The following is a 20,469-nucleotide window of genomic DNA, read 5'->3' as shown; positions in this document are numbered from 1 at the left end:
CTCTTACCATCTTCCCTATGGGGTACTGATAAACTTTGTGTGCCAGCACTAATGCTGTTGCAGCCATGCAACCTCAGCCACATTAGGGGACTAATTCTGGCAGTTTTTCCAGGTACTTGCTCACCACAGAATGTGCCAGTGCATGGCTGCTCGTGCTCATCTAAGCGGGAGCATGAGCAGAGAAGCTGTAGTGGGTAGATGACTTGTCTCCCATAGAGATTTATTTCAGTTGCTCTAATCTATGAATCTAAGTCAAGTACTGGTTGAAATGATCAGAGAGTATAAAGTATCAGCTGTAGTGTATTCAGTGAGTCCTTTGACATGAAATGTTTTTCTCTATGTGAGAGCTGAGATGAGTGAGATCAGACATAGCTCTTCCTTATGCACTGCAAATTCTCCTCTGAAGATGTTAATTATATTTATGTTTCAGAGCCTCTTGGTGAGTGACATAGTAAGGAGACGCTAGGTACCTGTGTGGGTATCTTTTTCAGTGGTAAACACAGTTGAAAGAACTGTGGATTTCCTTAACTTCAGTAAATTGTTCTGTTGCCCTGGGAAAACCTTACTGTGGATCCTAGAGAAGATCTACATAGGAATACCCAGCTCATTATTTACAATGTTTCTTTCTTTTTTACATGACAGATCCCATACAGGCATTGCCTGTTGCCCAGCAGGAGACCAAGTTTGTTTTGTTTTTGTTTAGATGAGCACTGGCATTTAATAAATCACTTTAACAGCTGCACAGTTCATTTTGGGATCACACATAATTAACGTCTAAGTATAATAATTCTCCTTTATATTACCTTCCCTTGAAAAGCTCCAAGTGTCTGTAACAACATTTTGTTGTAAGGAACTTTTATCCTCATGCTTGCTCAATATTGCTGATTTATGTTTGCATTCTCTGCCTGATTTGGCAAGAGATAATAGTATTACAGTAGTTTATGTCAGGACCTGGAGATGCATCCAATAGAAACTGAGGATGTAGATGGGAAAAGTGTTTTATGTTAGGATATATCAAAGGTACAAATATATAAAGGTACAGGATATATCAAAGGTACAAACTCCACAAAGCTCTTCATTCATGGTAAGTCTGAGAATGCTTTCACACGATGTTGCCCTGTTGGATGTCCTGGCTGTTGGATGCTAGTGACTGAAACAGGTATCTAGTGGGTTTTCTTATAAACCTCTGGTGTTGTGAAGATTGCTTTGTTGTAGGAATAGGGAGCTTTCACGTGTCATGGTGTGATCCTCCCATGGCCCTGCACCCTACTTCATTTGTTGCTGAGAGAGAAGCAGTTGGCTCTGGTCCTGCTACTCTTCTTCTAAAAGCAGTAGCAGACACTTCAGCTTTCTGGGTATCAGGAAAGTAGCATGCTCCGTTACCTGTCCCAAAAATCTGAGTACTTTGAGAATCTTCTGAGTAATGATTCTTAGTGTTGCTACACCACATATTTTTACATTCAGAGCTTTTAGATACTCCTCTGAATCTCTGCAAGGCAGATAACACTCCATTATGTATTGGTTCCCATTGCTGCACTTCGCAAGCTTTGTGTGAAGGGACGTTATTTTACTGAAGTGAAACTGTGATTATAATTTAATGACTTCAGAATCAGGACTACAGGCTTGGGCCCATGTCTGTGCCTCAGCTGATATGCTATGACAGGAATAATTTGGAACAAGACAAGAAATAGTTTCACTGAGATTTAAAATTAATCCTGTTCTCTGGGGTGTACTTGTAGAACTGTTTTATTTTAGCTATTTTTAGAGTTAACTCTAGTAATATTAATGGGTTTGCCTTTGTTCCACCAGCTGGTAGTCTAAATGCCAGTTCTGTGGTAAAGTTACACTGGAGCTTTGTCAAGCCTCAGAGCCCAAAGCTTTATGGCATAGAAAAGAAAACAGGATTATTTCATTGCTTTAACAGAAATTTTTACACAGAATAGGATGGGAATGCACAGTTCTTGAGGCTAAGGAATTCAAGAAGTTCTCCATTTTTCTCTTTTGACGTTCTCCTGCTTTGGTAGGAGCAACTTATTTAGTCTTTAAGGGGCAGCTTTTTGTATGAGAAAAGTGTTCTTCTGGTCTGAAGACAAACTGAAAAGGAAATTGGAAGATTCCTGTAGTGAGGATTTCTATGTACATAGTCTGGTAAAAGCTGTATTACAGCTGAAGAACCAACTATTTAAATAATCCACAATTATAGGACACAGTGCCTGAAAAAGAAAGTTTGCATCAGATATGAAAACTGATGCCTCAAGTGGCTTCTCTAGCTAATGATGGAGTTACGTACTCAGGAAAGGAGTTTTTTAAAGACAGGCTAGTGGTGCAAAAGTAGCAAGAGTCTTTTCACTGGAATCTGACAGTGATGCAAATGCTGTGTGACCAAGTTGTTCTCGAAACTAACAGTTTGAGAAATAACATGTTGCTGGCATTCTTACATCTTGATTCCTCTGCCTCCCCCAATGTTTAATTACCTTCCTCCATCACGTTGTATATGGATCTTCCCAGTCTGAACAGTAAGAGCATCCTTTGCAGGCTCTGAAGTCAGGGTTCTCTATCTAACTCCTATGCTTCAGTCTGTTAAAACCAGTTTTACATGTTTATCGCATTCACTGCAGTTCTTGAAGTTGCTCCTCTCTTCATGAATAACCTTGCTGGTCTCATGGAGACACTTTTTGACAAGATGGAGTCTTTCCAATTGAATGTTAATTCCCTCTAGCTTATCAGATGTACACTCCTGTCTACGGAAGAAAAATGTCTTTCTGCTTTATGAGTCATAATGAAACAGAATGAGAAAAGAGACAGCCACTTGGAAACTTCTGCTAGATCTGTTAGATACATCTGTCTGAGACATGCTTTATTGCCTCTGGCTGATACTTTTCTACAAGCAGGAAAATGTACCAGATATGAAATCTCTATGTTATTATTTGAATGGACTCTGGATAATGCAGGTATTATTTAAATAATTCTACCTTCTAGCTTCCTTTGCATTCAGATAAATGTTTCTGCATGTTTCTGTTCTGCAAAGTGTTTTCCTGCAAGGGGTTAATGTTAAAGAATAAAAATACCAGGCTCTGGATATATTCCTCCATCTCTTGGTAGCAGTTGTTTCAGGAGTAGTTTTCTTCATTCCGTGTTGTGTGGCTGTGGGTTCTGGGCATGTGTACAACTCTCACGTGCAGATGAGCTGAGTCATTCCTTGTCAGGCCCATCAGTTCATGCCAGGACTGAGGGGAATTGCTATAGTTTCTTGAACTTGTTTCCAACATTAGTAAACATCGTTCCCATTTTCCCCTTACCTACCCTTCCCATACCTACCCATTCCTAACAGACTCCATGGATAGACAATACTCCTTAGTTACTGTATAACTCCAAAATTACACACTCTTTCTTTGCAGAAACATGCTACACTGTGATTTTTAGTTGCAGTGTTTCTGTGTAATTCTTCTGTCTCTTGTTCTTGTATTTACTATAGCATAAGAAAGTCGGATTCAGGCTGTGTGCAAGGAGAAATAGACAAACTGACATGTATGGAATTGCATCATTTTCACTGTGTGTGAATCCAAGTTGAGTATAGTAACTATGAGTCTTGGGGTTGGTTTTTTTTTTTTTAATTTTTATCTACCTAGAGTAGCCAGGAAGGAATTTCTAGGTTTTCAGATTTTGGGTTTTTTTAAAATTACATTTTCTGTAAGTTTATATAAAGATGACCAGCATCACCAAGTCAAAATAATGTATAATGGTTGAGAAAGACCAAAACATGAAAGACCATAATCCTATATTCTTTCCAGTGGAAAAAAATATAATAAATTTTCTGTTCTTCCTGTCCTTATCCATTTTTCAGTAGTCATGCAGTTTAAGAATTCTTCTGGCTTTGCAAATAGATCAATACAGACATTTTTTCCTAAAGCATTTTTCTCATAGATTTTTAAAGTTAAATCTTCCACTTGATTGTGGGGAAAAAAAGGAATTTCTTTTTCTTTTCCCAGTGTATCTTAAAGCAGAATGATGTAATTTGGTTTTATTTTTTGAAATGGCAATGCACTGTAACTTTGAATAAAATTGCAGTAGTTGCCACAGAGTTTTCTGTGGCATTCCAGAAGTATGAAGAAGGGTATAAGGGGAAAGTCTTAGACCCCCATGTTTTTTGCTTACGAGAACAGCATTGTGTACAAATTGCCAGTTATATCACTGCTTTTTTGCTTCTGAGAATAGCTTAGTGTATGAGTTGTCAATTATGCCCTGAGGAACAAGCTTGTAGTCCACCTTTCTTGAAGTAAAAACAGTAAATTAATTTGGGTATCAATTAACTCCTTCCCCCTCTCCCCCCAGTTGTTGAACAACAAACAACATTAAGTACTGGAGCATCATTTTATGCCAAAATTGATTAGAAACTGTTCAAAGGTTCCTGTATAACTCCCAACACATTTCCCTTTATCAGTTGGCCAAGAGCAGGAAAGTTGGATTCAAGCTGGGTCGAAACATTGATAGCTCAATTGATATAAACAGAGCTGCACAGTAGGAGAAGTGCTGTTGCACTCAGTAGTACCAATACATTTTGCTTGCAAGGAGTTATGTCTGCAAAATGGGATGATTTACTGTTGGCCTGTGCTGCATGAGAAGTGCAGCTGACCAGCTTGTGGTCTGACTTTCCAAAGTAGTATATAGTCTCCCTTCTGGTTTCCCCCTCACCCCTCCTTTTTTCTTCCCCCCCCCCCCCCCCCCCCCCACCCAGTGAAGTTGCCTGGTAACTTCTGTTACCAGGAGTATGTATTGAGAAGGCTAGACTAGGGACAGTAAGGAGATGCTTTAAAAATGCTAACTATGGTTTTTGTTGTAAATATGAACTGACTGAATTGTTTGTGATAGAATAAACATATGTAAAAGAGAAATGTGAAGGGCATCTGCTTTAATATACACATTTACATGGTAATATTACTTACTTTGTTGTGCAGGTCTGGACATAAAAATGCTGGCTTGAAAGGGAGAAACAGCAGAGATGCCATTTTCACTGCTGAAATTGTAACTGAGCTTTTTGAGGAGGAGGATTTATGTCCATATTAAATAGCAAAACATGAGTCACTGCCTCATTGCTGCTTGCACCAAAATTCTTCTGTTATAAACAGTTAATCTCCTTTATGTAATTTCATTTAAAAGTTGAGAATTAGGATACCTATTTCTCTGCCATTTTGGGAGCTGGAAGTCATTTGGGGTATAGTCTTCAGGGCAAGATTTATTTTTATTTTTACTTTTTACAGCTGCATCAGGTGCTAACCACTAAATCAACGGAGAAAACAATAATGACTACTTAAAATTAACTTGCTTCTTCAGTACAGGTTTTAACCCAAGATTATTTTATCACCACATAGGGCCAACTGTAGGTGCATTTTAAGGGTTACTTGTAACTTCTGAACCTTGCATACATTTTGTATACCACACGAAGAAAATGCTTGCACTATGAGTTTGTAATAAATGACTAGGTGCATATTAATATGGAAAAATCAGTCTTAAGGGCAAATAAACTCACTTGAACTTTGATCACTTAAACTGTCCCACCTGTTTGGAAGCGATGTGTTGTAGAGTATATAGATCAATAAAATTAATATCCAGATCTTTATACCATATTTCGTGCCAAATCTGGAGGCTGTAAGTACTTCTACAGTGCCTTGTCTGACTTCCTATTTAAATAAATACTATTTTTTTTTTTTTTGAAAGGAACAGTTGGAAAATGGCAGCTTTTGGGTCAATCGTATATAACCCCCCACACCTATAAAACTCAAAAAATTATGAAGATTCTAAGTACATTTTAGTACTTGTTAGGTCATTCAAGGTGTTCATGACTAACTGTTTGTGCTTTTTAGTGAAGGATGCAAGTACTAGGTATTTTTCTTCCTCTGTTGCTCCCCCTTTTTGAGTCCAACATGCAGAAGACTTGATTGTATTTTTCTGCAAATGTTATTCCTTCCCTTGCAAGTGCATACATCTTATTTTCCTTTTCTTTGCCATCATCCCTGTGACTAGAGGTTTGCCTTATGCTCATTCTCCTCAGGACACTGCACACTGAATACTAGTGGGGAATGGTTTCGGTGGCACCTGTAAAGACTGCGTTGACCTTGTGATACTCATAAAAAAACTTAGGAGTTTTGGGTGCACTGAAATAGCATTGATACTCCCAGCATTGTGTGTGGTTTTTAAGGCAAATTCCACCTGTAGATACCCAATTGCATGGATGCCATATCCTAATAAAACGATAATTCATTAAAATAATACATTGTGCTAATATTCCACAGTGATTTTCAACTTAAAATTTACTGCCTCACACCTCTTAGTGATCAGTTAAATTTGTTCATTTTCAGTATTAAACAAACCAAAGGTGGGAGGGGGAAGTGATGCGCAAGTGGTATTGTATTAGTGGTTTCCTCTTACTGTGTTTTTTCTTTTGCCATGTTTCTTTTGGCTTCTATAGAAGGATACTGATACTAACATAGTAAATAGACAAGCCAGATATTCTGCTGGTTAACACTGGTGTGCTATGCAGGATCTACACTGTTGAGCATTTGACACGCATTCAAAAGAGAGAGAGATTCTTTTCTTCCAGAGATGATTCTGCACTAATTTTAGTAAATGTGGGTGGAATTACTGGTAAATGCTTTATTTATTCTTTCGATTGCAGAATGTCAGACTCTTTTTGGGATAATTGTACTGTTAGAAATAATTTAAAATATGAGCATGTCAGGGAAAAAATAGTCTAACAAAAGGCTGTTTAAGATCGTTGTAGTAATTCTGAAGGTAGGGAATGTTATTGGGATTATAATTACCAAAACCTTGTTGGGTAGGCAGGGTGATTCTGGTGGTGTGCTCATAATGATTTTAACAGGAATGTAAATACAGAGGAATTATCTGTATATATAATACTCATTTTTATCTGCTGTTTGAAATTTTGCCAGAGAGCTGCAAATTTGCAAGAGTTGTGTCATCACTTCAATTTGTTTATTATGTTAATTGTATTATTTGGTTTGACTATCTGTCCACTCCAAGCTGTATGCCATCAATGGAACAAATCTCATGTATTTTTGAGAGACATAACTCCTGACTCTTTTTTCATTTTAATTAAGTAGCTGAATTTCATTCTACTTTCCAAAGTGAACATGAATCAAGTAAAGCGCTCTTTTGTTTGACAGAATGTGAATCAGCAACAGCCTGGAATTGAAGTAATTTTTAGTTATTTGCATGTTAACCTCAGAAGGCTGCCTTTGATCTATGGTTGCTTCTGATAGATGAGGAAACAACACTAGAGTTGGCTGTTTGACATTGTATTCCTGATGCACGTAGCTGCTTTGGTCTGAAGTAGATGTTCAGTGCTACTTGAAAATATTGGAAAACTGAGTGGAAGGCAAACAACCAAGGTTTTCCACTTTTGAGCTGTCAAAAAGCGAGCTTATATGAGGAATAAATTCACAGTTCTGTGTTCAATCTCTGTTTTTTCCTTTGAGTCACCAGGCCCTTTGAGTATGACAACAATAATTTGGTAGAAATTCAGCGTTAACAAGTTATTCTGAGGTCACAGTCAGATTTCCTTGGTTGGGCAAAAAAGAACTGCTTGTACAGATAATGCTTCAGAAGAGTTTCTAAAATTTCTGATATATTTTTCAGTGCTTATAATTTTACTTCCATATTTTTCAAATTGAAACATGAGTTCAGCTGCTTATTGTTTATCATATCTATCTACTTACAGTTGCTCTGTAAATATATAGATATATTGCTCTTGCATATGGGGGAAAGTGCTGTGAACAATAGCTTCAAGCCCTTGGTGTCAGTCTCTGCCTGTTTTTATTTTTCTTGTGGCTTTTCATTTATTCTCTGTACTCTTACACTGGACTTTCATTTATTCTGTACTCGGTGTTCTTTCAGTGTTGTTACTGGTCTTTTACATTGGTCTTTTCTTTTGATCCAGTTTGTGTGATTTTGAAAATGGATGGTAACTCGTGCAAAATATGCTTTATGTAACATCTGTCTATGTTATAGTAGTTGATGCAGAAACTTTGATTTGGCTGTTCCAGATCTTTTTTTGCCTATTCTAGAAAGTCTGGATTTTTTGGGAGATGGCTCTAAAGTCCTACTTGTGCTTTAAGTCTTAGAAGATTATGGTTATATCGGGCTTCTACCATTGTCTTCAATATAAAACAAACTCTTGCTTATGCAGAAAAGGCAGATATAGACAAATAGACCAGGAATATTTGCTTTTGTAACCTTTGATGTGCTTTTCTTCGTGGTATGCAGAGGAATTCCTAATGGAATTAGTCAGGTTTAAGTGATTGAGGAGGTTCATAGCAAGGGTTGAGGTGAAGTGGTATCAGAGCAGTCAAAATTCTTGGAAAAGAATACTCTTCTTTTTGTTTGTTTGATTTTGGAACTGTGAGCCCATTTTCTAAAGCAGAAGTTGAAATGTACAGATAATTCTTTCTGAATCAAGAACTTTCACATGTTTTTGAGAACATTCTCATCAGCTTCCACAACTATTAAAGTTGCCTTGGAATTGATAGAAGATGGAATATGTTATAGTCAGAAAGGATGAGAATACATGATAAAAAGATACAGAGTATGTAATAGTGTGAGCTTTTGAATCTATTGTGTATAATGCCCCACACTTGTAAGACCCATGGGTTGAGGAAGATTAAGTAGATTTCAGTGTAGATTAAGTGTTCATCTCTTTCATGCCACAAATAGCTAACTTTGTGGATGAAATAGGCTAATGCATAAAGTAAGACTGGAGAATGAAAAGCCATCCTCTCTAATTTAGACTATAAGATCAATTTAGGTCAGCAGAAGTAATTTAACCTTCTAGAATTTTCAGCAGAAGTAATTTTTTTACCTTCTAGAATTTAGTTAGCATCTGTGATTTCTGCCCCCTCTCCCCTTTCTGTGTAGAAAAAATACAGACCTTGTACTTTTTCAGAAGACTTCATATATAATGCATGCTGTGAAATGACAAATCTTGTTGAAAGTGAAAATTACAAATTCTGAGTCAGTGAATGAGGACTGGGCAGAGGGGAAAATAATATCTGCTGCTGGCTCATTTGTGTCATATCACCTGGGAACTGGAAATCACGTTATCTTAATTTGGGAGCGAAAAGGCAGGTTTTACTTTTCGAATTAGACTGAAAGTAAAACCCACCAAGAATTCTAGCCAGAGACCACACAAAATGCAACATGTGTTATAAGTCATCTAAGGAAGAAGAAGCACTTTTCTTCTAGGAGATAGTATTGTTGATACTTGGGTAATATTTGGAAGGAAAAATGTGTTCCTTTGAGGCACTTCATATATTCTTGAAACTTAGAATTCAAGGGAGAGAAGCTTAATGTTTCCTCATGGCAATTAGTGTCTAAAATCACAGAAACTTACGATGTTAGGAAGAATGAACTTAGTGTCATTATAGTACGTTTGTTTTGGCTGAGGAACAGAAAGGTTTATTGGTATGAATTAGAAATCCTTTCTCTCTTTGGCAGTTGTTCAGCAAGCAAACAGAAATTAGAAACTTTATTTACCCAAACTGATACTGGTAAACAAGGTTACTATGAGTACAAAAGTACCATGCAGCTAAACCTGAGAGGTTTTGCACTGTTACTGTAACTGCAGTAGAAGTTTCACATGTAGTGGTGCATGTTCAGTTATGTACTAAGATCAGATTAATTTCTTATTTTTTAATATAAAAAAAGTATATTTTGTTCAGATGTGCTGTAAAATTACCACAGGCACATGTATCTGAAGTAGAAGATCAGGATGGGAAAGTGGTTTTGAAAATGAGATTGTAATAGATAAGAGTTACCACGTCAACTGCAAGGAGATACTGTGAAATACTGTGAAATTATCACGACTTCTGACTTCTTGAAAATGAATTAATCAGGTGTTACATTTTCAGATTAATTTTCTTCTATCTTATTTTCAGCAAAATTATAGAAGCCTGCAGACAGAAATGTCTTCTCTTTATTTGCTCTGGCTAGACAGGTAACAGAGGGAGGGAAGTGTTGAAGGTCAAAGCCACTTAATGCCTCTTGGGCCCCATCACAGTCTTGAACTTAGTTCCAGCCTGTTTTATATCTCTATTCTAGAATCTCGTGTGTTATAAACTTCATATATATGAAGGCTTCCTTATATAAATGTTAAAGCATATTAGTATATACAGAAAAAGGCCATTGGCTTCTAGGACAATTTAGTTTTGAAGTTGCTACAAATGATGCCCAGCTAACTGTGCTCTTCAGAAGGACTTAGGAGCCCAAATATTGTATTTTAATGTATAAGATTGGGTTATAATATATAAAATATATAATATGATATGTAGATCTGTAATTATGTATATATGTGTGACTACATGAGGAATGTTTTTAAAATTCTTGTACTAGCTTTTTTTGAGAAGGAAGCCTCTTTTTATAGCAGTTACTGTACAGTGCCAGAAATGTAAGCAGTTTGATACCTCAGATATCTGATTTTAAAAATATGCCCCAAATATCTTATGTATCCTTGCAGTTTTCAAATCCTAGAGCAAATTATCAGATAAAAGATCATTTTGATTCCAGATACTTTTTTTTTATTTGCAATGTGGTAGAGGATAATACACAATTTTGTACAGTGTTTATATAGTCCATAAAATCTCCTGTGTAATATATAGTTTCTAGATCATGTTAATATTTGTACAGCTCATGCTTCTCAGTCTTTGTTCAACTGAGGCTCTTAAAGGAAGTTACTTTAATGAAATGACCGGTCCTTCCATGGGACTGAGTCTGTTTATAATATACTTACTACAGTATCTGTCAAATAGGTGTTGAGACACTCCTGGTATGTAACTTATGCTTACAGAAGTATACTTAAAATTAAGCATTACATGACATGAAATAAGAGGAAAGTCACTGCTTTACACCAATGTTAAGAAAGGATTGTACTTTTACAGAAATACCAGATTATCTTTTATCAAAATAGTATTCACCTTGAAATAAAATGAAAGCTAGTGTTAAAATCGCTCATCAATATTTGTGATTTCAAGACATTTTTAACTTTCTAGATAGTTTCCCCTTTCTATTATGAAAAACCTGAAATCCTACAAACACACACACACACACACAAAATCCAGTGTTTAAAAGTGTTATCAAAAGTAGCATGTAGAAAGGAGTTTAGTAAGTATTAAGTCTTTATCTTCCTGTCTGCATAGAAAAGATTGCTATGTAAAAATCTTCACAATAAAAGTAAAGAAGTACTCTAAGGAAGTTTTATGGACCAAGCACCTTTATGCTATTGAGAGAAATATTTCTCTGGATTTCTAGTTTGCCTTGGCAACCAGCATATTGTATAGGAAAACAGAAATCCTGGAAGGGAATTGATATTGAGGCATTCTGATCAGGCTAAATCCTGTCCAATACTGAGTCTTATATAAATAGGAAATTCAGGTTTGGATTTATGAATCGCAGTCACATAGTTTATTTAGGTGGTTGGGGACCTCTGGAGGTCATTTCGTCCTATGTCCTGCTCAAAGCAGAGGCAATTTCCAAGTCTAATGTAATTTGGTGTTAGGTTGCTCAAGACATTGTTCAGATGTGTTTTGAGTATCTCTAAGGATCCCCCAACCTCCAGGAACCGTTTTTTCAATGTTTGACAATGTTCTTTGTGAATTTCTTTTTCCTCTAATCCCTCCCTTACTGATTTTGGTACATTTTTACTTATGTATTCAACAAATGCAGATTTAAAACAGCACCGAATTTTGGAATCTTGCACTGAAAATAATGACCCTTATGAGGCTTTGAGTTAGCACTGTAATCCCCTGCATCCATCCATCCATCCATCCATCCATCCATCCATCCATCCATCCATCCATCCATCCATCAGAACTGCTAGGTTTGTAAAACTAAGTTAGGCAAAGCTGGGACTTCAGTGGTTGTTTTGATGGTGGATATTTAGCAAATAATTTTTGCTGAACTGATACAGTTATCCACAGTCTGAAAGTCAGTTTAAAAAACAGAGCTTGGGTAAACATTGTACCTCAGTTGTCTTTACAATGCTGTGTTTAGCTTATGTCATGGTGTTTTGCAGGCTAGTGCAAATGAAGGAGGAGGAGATGTAAATCTGCCTTCTTTTCACACTCCTTTGTGGCAATATTCTCTTGGGGAACATTCTGTGAGTAATCTTTCTTCATGCTGTAGAAGGAGCTGTAGTCCTTCATTCCTGTTATAGATACAAATTTTCCTAATTGAGTACCCAGGGACTTTTTAAACTTCTTTGGTCTTGTTTTGAAGAATCTATTTTAAAAAAATGCTTTTAAAATTAAACCAACTTTGAATTTTTAAGCATCAAATTTAAGTAGTTAGGGTTTTTTAATATAAGAAATCTTATTGTCTGCCCTGAGCTTGTTGAAAATCTGCCAACCTGGAAACACCTGTACTGAATATGAGAATCATAGTACAGTTGTGGTGGGAAGGGACTTCGAGAGATCCATCTAGTTCACTTCCCTGCTCAAAGCAGTGTCAGGTAGAACAGGGTATTTCCTGAACTCAGATTTTGAATCATAAGGATGGAGAACCCACCACCTATCCCAGCAATTAATTCCAAAAATTGAGCAGTCTGACTCAAATAACTTTATTTTTTAAGGTTTATGAGGATTTTCCTATGTATTTATTTTGTGCCCATTGCCTTTTGTCCTGTAACTGGGTGCCACTGAGTAGGATCTGCCTCCATCTTCTTCACTAACTCCCAAAAGATTTTATACATACTAAATAGAATGTGTAAGGTTGGAAGGGACCTTTAGAGGTTGTCTAGTCCAACCCCCCTGCAGTAAGCAGGGACATCTTTACTGGATCAGGTTGCTCAGAGCCCCATCAAGCCTGACCTTGAATATCTCCAGGGATGGGACCTCCACTACCTCTGGGCAACCTGTTCCAGTGGTGCACCATGCTCTTAATAAGTCTCCAAGCCTTCTCTTTTTGATAGTAAAAATCCCTGTTATCTAAGCTTCTGCTCAAATGCTGGATGCTGTAATCACTTCATTGTTTTATTGGCCATTCGATGGGTGCACTCTTGTCTGTCTATGAGTTTCTTGTGCTGAATAGAGAAGAGTAATTCTCTGCCTTGAACTTCTGGTGGTGCTTTTCTTGGTGCAGCCCAAGATGCTGTCAGCTGCCTTTGCCTGAAAGACACATTGCCAGCTCCTGGGCAGCTTGGTGTCCATTGGAAGCTCCATGTCCTTTCCTGCCAAGCTCCTTTTCATCTGGCTGCCCTGAGCCTGTTCTGGTGCTTGGGGTTAGTGCTCTGCAGCTGTAGGACTTGCATTTCCCACCATTGAACTTCATAAGATCCCTGTTAGTTTGTTTCTACTGCGTATTGATGCAGCATAATCGTGAGGTCTGTCAACCTCCTGGCTTTGTTTCATCTGCATATGTGCAGAGGTTGCACTCTGTCCCATCATCCAGGTCATCAACGAAAGTGTTAAACAGTATTGACCTCTCTGTAGATCCCCGAGGTAAAGCTCTAGTGGCTGGCTGCCTTTACCATTGATCACAGCCCTTTAAGCTCAGTTGTTCAGCCAGTTTTTACTGCACACAGCTTTCCATTTATCTACCTGATACTTCATCAATTTATCTATATTAAGGAAAATGATGTTAAAAGTCTTGCTAAAGTACATTAAAATATTTCTACCATTCAGAGCAGTCATCACATTGCAGAAGGCTGCCAGGTTGGTTGGTTGGATGTGATTTCCCCTTCACAAATCCAGGCTGACTGCTCCTGGTCACTTCTTGTCCTTTGTATGGTTGTAAGTGATTTGCTCCTGAATATAATCTACACCTCATTTTATGAGACTAGAAAAAAGTGAAACCAAATGCAGGGGCTAGAGGGAGAGTTTTAGTGCTGTGCTTGTGCCTGAGAAGTACCAGCTCTTCAAGGAGCCTTGTAGCTAGACCAGCCCTGGTGTTGCAGTGAGCAATTGGTGTTGCAGAGGCAGTAAGCACTAGGACAGCAGTGTTCAGGTGTGAGAGCTTTCCTCCCTGGTTAAGGATTCCCTGCATTGTAAAGTCACTGGGATCTCCTGTAGGATGAACTCGGAAGATGAGTCCTGAAGTTTTACATTTAAGTGATATTATCCATGTAGATTTTGCTAGCATAAAAGAGGTTGATCTAAATTGCTTCTAAGTATAGGGCTCTGTTGAGTTGTTCTATAGTTAGCACTGTTAATAAAGGAACAGCACCTTCATTACACTCTGCTTACTGTGACTAAAGAAAAGATATAGCATATATGTTAATATATTTATTAGTGCAAAAAATAACTAAATCTGAGCATTTAGCTATAATTCACTATAATCCTGAAGTTTTATTATTTAAAGAAAATCTATGGTGCAGCTTCCTTGGTACAAATAGAAGAAAAATCTTCTGCAGTTGGAAAATTACAGGCTGTGTAGGTGTTGAAATGCCTCCTGCTTCACATTCTTAATTGGCAGCAAGCCAGATACTAAGCCTTTCTGGTTTAAAGGGAAATGCTCCCCGTTCCTTTCCATTTCTGACTGGTAAAATCAGTTGCAGTTTTTTAACAGTTAGGATTTCTTCCATCCTGATACAAAATGAATACATTTTTCAATATAATAGCTTCTCCTAGCTACCCTGACCTTTTGCATTATTGCTGGATAATTCATAGGTGCACATCTCTTTTCTTGCAAGTCGTGTTGTTAGAAGTTGTGGGCTTCATCCACCCTGTGACTCTTTTCCACTCTGGGGGCTCTGGATTTCTCAGTTCTGCTTTAAAGTTTTTTTTTTCAATTATTATGCAATACTCAGAGAAATCTGCCATAAACATGAAAGCTTTTAATATTAATAGCTTTAAATCAGATAATAAAATGGTTTTGAATAATGCAAAAATATTGCAAGCTGTAAATAGATCAGTAATTAATCATTAATTTAAGTCCATTTTCAGTAGTTGACAGAATACCATCCTTTCACTGAGTTTAGATGTTACTGGGAGACCTGTTTTTATTGAGAGCTAGTAAGCATTTGCCAAGTAAGATTGCAGGATGCTAATATTAAAGTCAGTCTAAAATCTGTGCTCTAATCCATTCTTGCTGGTTTTGACTGGCATTAAAAAGGGCTTTGGTGTAGCTTTGCCCTGTCAAAACTTGTCAACATTCTTGTGTTTACAGACAACAGTTAAAAATATAGAGTGGTGTATATGGTAACTAGTCAGAAAATTGGTTCCTATTACTTTCTAAGAAAATCACATTAGCTTAATGTTACATCAGTAGCAGTCCTAACAGATGATGAAAAAATCTGCAAAAATATCAATATATTTTCTCAGTTGGAATGCACAGCATATTTTTTTTAAAAAAGCAGTATTGGATTAGTAATTTTCTATTACTAAAGTCAGGTAGATACCAAGAGAAAAAGATAACCTGTATTTTAAAAATACAGGAAATTGTCATTGTTTTTGTGCTTCTTTAAGTCTTTTTCTCTTGACCTTGAAATGAATGATGTATCTTAAATTTGTCTTGTTTTCAGCCTGTTGAGGGTTTTTTTAATTAATACACTCTGATGCTGTGAATTTCAGCATATTTTTCTTATATCTGTGTTGATCCCCATCTCTTGCTGCAATTTCTGTTCACTCTTTGTTTTTGTAAACATAGAGGTACAATAAAGGTGAAGTCCCTGGTCTGATTTCCAAATTTAGCTCAGCAGGTCAAAATGTTACAGCCCTGATGACAGAAATGTGTGATGACCTTAGTACAGTGTTAACAGCTTTCTGCTCAGTTTTTGCTTGTCTTAAAATTTATGGTAACTCTTTTGTTTGGGTTCTTAATTTTCTCATGATTCAGGTGTATGTGGTCGATCAAAAAAAAAACCCCACCCCAAAATACTTGTTCCAGGCATCTATGGGGTGTATGTAGCACCTGTTTAGAGCCATTATTGCTATGAGTCAGTTTATGCTGGATCCTTCTTGATTGCTCTGGAACTCAGGGAATTAGGAATGTTTCATTTTGTCCCAAATTAGTTATATTAGGTATTATAATGACACAAACGTTTCTAAAGATGTTAAGTTCAGATTGCACCTTAGGAAAAGGTTCTTCCCTGAGAGGGTGATTGGTCACAGGAGTCGGGAGTTGGACTCGATCCCTATGAGATATTGTATGATTCTAACGTATTACTACATGAGAAATCAATGGGACTACATGCAGTGGCAAAGTTAAGCATTAACATGAATTCTCTAGGACCAAGGCTGGTAATTTGCTTCTGTGGGCAGGAGCCATCATGTACCTACAATGCAGCTAGATAGAAGCCAGAGAGCTGTTCTTTATGTCCACTTTCGTAAAGGCAAACAGGAACTTCAAGGGCACCACCCAGTTCATCTCTTTAGGCTGAGATAAATTGCTCTTTGTTGAGTCCTGTTTCTCTTTATTGATTTTAAAGGAAAATTATCTTAGAGGCAGACACTCTGTATCAAAGAGTAGGTTAATTCCATCATAAATGCTTTAGATGCACGTTTGCAGATTGCAGGCACTGAGGTGTTTTCTGTACAGAGATGAACCATACCTGCCACAGCAAGATTTACTCTCTCTGGAGGGGGAAGGTTTTGTTGTGGCACAGGTTTTCCCATGTTAAGACCCTTACACAGAGTGGTAGTTTGTAGTTGGCGAGTTAGGTCATTAGACCTGTGTGCGGAAAGGAGACCTAATACAGAAGTGAACTAAGAGGGTGTGTGTGACTCTGCCTTGCAAAGAGGATTTATATTCCTGAATTCCTGCCTTCCAGCCTGTACTTAATCTTCCAGAACATACTGCCTTCTAACAGGGAAAATGGTATTTGCGAAGACAGCGAAGAACACTTTCTTTCAAAAATACACTGAAGTTGCAGTTTGCTAAACACAATTAAGTTAATGTTGGTGATACCTGGTTGGTTTATTTTTTTTTTCATTGAAAAATTATAGAGTGCAAAGAAAAAAAAAGTCTTTCCAGTAGGATATTAAAATACTTCTGTTGGGGTGTTTTAGTCTCTATTGATTTTAAACCAAAGATTTTACTTTTCCTTCTTGCCTATTATACAAACATATCCTCATTTTTAAAAGCACATTTGTATGCATTTAGCAAAATAGATCTAAATTGGCCTGCTTGACTGTACCTATAATTTGATTTGATCTTCTGAAAGACATGAATGTTGAGGATGATGCATTAATGGAATGTGTAAAGATCTTTTCAGCTCTAAATGCTGCAGAAATTCTTTGCATCTTAACTGTGAGTTCCTTAATATGCCTCAGAGGCAGAGCAAAACTGGAAGGTGGTTGTGCAAATCCACTGTCCTGTGACCATTTATATGTACCTAGTCTCCTTCCTGAGCTCATACATTTCGCTAAGAAAATGTGGAATGTTGATGGGATAGGGAATGGTATATGGAAGTATATAAAGTCATTTTAGTATGAATTTCTTTTAAAATTATGCATATAATCATGTTGTACATATAATTGTAATGTCATGCTAAGAAAATTGCATGTGTACAGCTGAGCTTTGTGTGCTTATTTAAAAATGTAGTTGCTTAGCTGTTGGAACAAACTGTAATTTGCTTAGCAAAATGGTTTATATGCATTCAGACAGGAAAAAGGATCTGTTGATGTTCAGTTTTATTTTAAATTTTAACATTCAGAACCCTTATCTTTCTGATTCTCTTCTGGAAGTTTATCCACTTGGGTGGTTTTTGTTTTCATCTCATGCCTTTTCTACATTGCTGCCTATCCTTTCCCATCCTGCCTTTTTTCTTTTGCTTCCCCTCTTTGAACGGCAGGATACCATTGAGAGACACAAGATGATGAAAAACCTACAAGACCTATAATCTAACCAAATTTTTTGCATCCTTTTAACATATTTGTCAACACACATCTTACAACACATCTGAAAAAAACAGTAGATTTCTGTTAAAAAGCTGTATGCTTAGTGTAGCTTTCCTCTGTATCTTCTGTTTGTCCCCATTCTATGATTTATTGCTTGTATTTCTGTAATATTAAAGCTTCCACAAACCACTGCCTTGATCATCCAGTTTGAAAAGATTTTACTTTTTTTTTTTTCCAAAGCTACACTAAAAATGACAACGTTCCCTATTAGGAATGATATGTAACAGCTTTTATGGTTGATATTTTAATGTTGTAATGTTTACTACATATTATATAAAAGAGTAATATCTTTCTTGACTTAATACATGAACTATCTGGGTCATTTGGGTGTGTTGGAGGGTTTTGTGGTTTTTTTTTTATTGCAACAGGCATAGAGAATAATGTATTTTATATATTTATTTTTTTAAGTTCTGGCCAGGATATCCAAGGAACGAGTGTGGTGGCAAATCTTCCAGTCCTGATGCGACAGAATCCTGCAGAAACACTTCGTCGGGTTTTACCAAAAATCAGAGTAAGTTTTCTATAATGAGGTCTGGATGTATATTTTTCTGGCAGTACAAGTATTATAACAAAGGCAAAAACCAGCCTACATTTATTGCAAACTCCCTGTCTAGAAGAGGTATGTCCAGTAGATCTTCCATATGAATTCACTGAATTTACAAAATATTGCAGGTATTAGTGAAAAAAAATTACAACAGGAAAAGAAAGTAGAATTAATACTATTTACATATGATAAAGTTTTACCAGTGTTTTGACAGCTTTTTGAGAAATCTTTTTGAGGACCAACCAGTCATAATGGTTTATTTTGGCATTCCCAGTCTCCTTCCATCCAAACATTAAGATTCTCATGTTGCTCTCCAGAAATGTATTCTTTGCTTTTAACTGTCTGAAGTTTCACATGGTGCCCTCCACATTTTTAAAAAGCCACTACTAGCTGTGGTAGATACATGCTGGCCATGTAATGTTACACAGTAATTTTATATACAGATATGTTTGCATAAAGGATACTTGGATGATTGTTTAACCTGGAGAAGAGCAGGCTCCAGAGAGACCTTCTGGTCTTTCAGGACTCAAAAGAGGCTTGTAAGAATGGTGGGGGCAGACTTTTTTAGAATGGTCTGTACCAATAGGACAAGGGGTATTGGTTTTAAACTAAAAGAGGATAGTTTCAGAATAGATCCAAGGAAGAAAATTTCTACAGTTGGGGTGTTAGAGTGGCTTTCAGTGATTTTAAGGCTACCAGCTGAGTGTAAAGATTCATTGGTTTTGGCTATCAAAATATGTGAAAGTTTATCTTGGTAACAGCAAATTTCTGAGGTTTTTATTTTTCTATTGGATCAGTGTATTGTCAGTCTTCTACTGATTCCAGAGGCAATTTTTATATGATTACATCAAAATTTTGATTTAGCACCTCGTCTCCTGCAGTTGGTCAAAGCCTGATTCTAATTTATACACATTGTCAGCTAAAGGGACATTGTGTTTGTTAGTAGCTGTTTGGCTGTAGTAGCTGCTCTCTATGGAAGTATGTGCTCTCTATGGAAGAAGAGGTGAAACTCACAAGGGTTCCACATAGAAATTTTATATTGAAAGCATACTCTTGTGTTCATAATTTTATGGACAGACTCAGTTTCCCCATACATTTTCAGAGATATGTTTGACATTTTCAGTAGTATGATTTAGTGATGTTTTTTTTCCAGGTCACTTTGTAGAATTTAGGGTTTTTTTCCCACTCCCTCATATAGTTTAAAATTATTTCCCTTTTTAACAGAATTTGCCAACAGAAATGTTATTTTCCTGTTTCAAACCACTAATGCTCAAGGAGACTATTTCAGTCACTAAGTGGAGTTTAACTAGTTACTGATTCAGGATAAATATGAATTTGATAATCTAAAATACATTGAACTGAAAGTTTGAGTTATGTTAAGAATCTCCTCGGATACATTGTCCAGTATCTCAGGCACTTTATGGATGAGAAGAAATCATCTTCTGGAGTGGCTGCTGTGAGCTTTCTTGGTATGTCTGTATCAGTTTCTCATTGCCAGCTATAAGAAAGTTAAATAGGTACATTAGTAACAAAGGTGAGATGGCCAAGTTACATCATTCCATCATTATACAGTGTTCTGTCTACCAAGGAGATGATTACTAAATGCACCAATGATATTTGCTTGTTCCAGTGAAGTCTCATATAGATTTGTTTTCTTTGCTGAAGTTTTGAAGAAATGAAAAATTACTTGGTGAATTTCTTACAAGCTGTGGAATTGGTCTTAAAGTGAACTTTCCCTCTGTCTCCTAATATTTAGAAAGAGGCTGCTCAAGGGACATTTCAGTATTTATGAAAAAATAATGAGTTATTTTCTGTTCATTTGTTATTGATTGAATGAAAGTGGAGGAGCAAATACACATGTAGTTCTCAAGATTATTGCTTAGCAGATACTCTTCTGTGGACACCAAGTTGAACATGAGCCAGCAGTGTGCTCCTGCCACAAAGCATCCTGGGCTGCATCAGCCAAAACCATTGCCAGCACTTTGAGGAGCACTTTCCCCTCTTCTTCACCTTCTGCTCTGCTAC

At 36.8% G+C, this 20,469-nt stretch overlaps 1 protein-coding gene across 1 annotated transcript in view; it reads left to right on the top strand.

Annotated features, from left to right (window-relative positions):
* Window positions 1-18,345: 18,345 nt before the first annotated feature.
* PPP4R4 (protein phosphatase 4 regulatory subunit 4) overlaps window positions 18,346-20,469 on the top strand; it is a gene marked incomplete at its 3' end in the record, with an annotated part of 41,282 nt that continues 39,158 nt past the window's right edge. The window contains exon 1 of the mRNA XM_084270378.1: window positions 18,346-18,411. Coding sequence (XP_084126504.1) covers window positions 18,361-18,411 — 51 coding nt within the window. The 5' untranslated portion in view covers window positions 18,346-18,360. The remainder of the gene's footprint in view (window positions 18,412-20,469) is intronic.

Source organism: Gallinula chloropus (assembly GCF_964237585.1).
Source record: "Gallinula chloropus genome assembly, chromosome: 14".
NCBI classification, from domain to species: domain Eukaryota; kingdom Metazoa; phylum Chordata; class Aves; order Gruiformes; family Rallidae; genus Gallinula; species Gallinula chloropus.
This window is presented reverse-complemented; position numbering and strand designations above follow the sequence as displayed.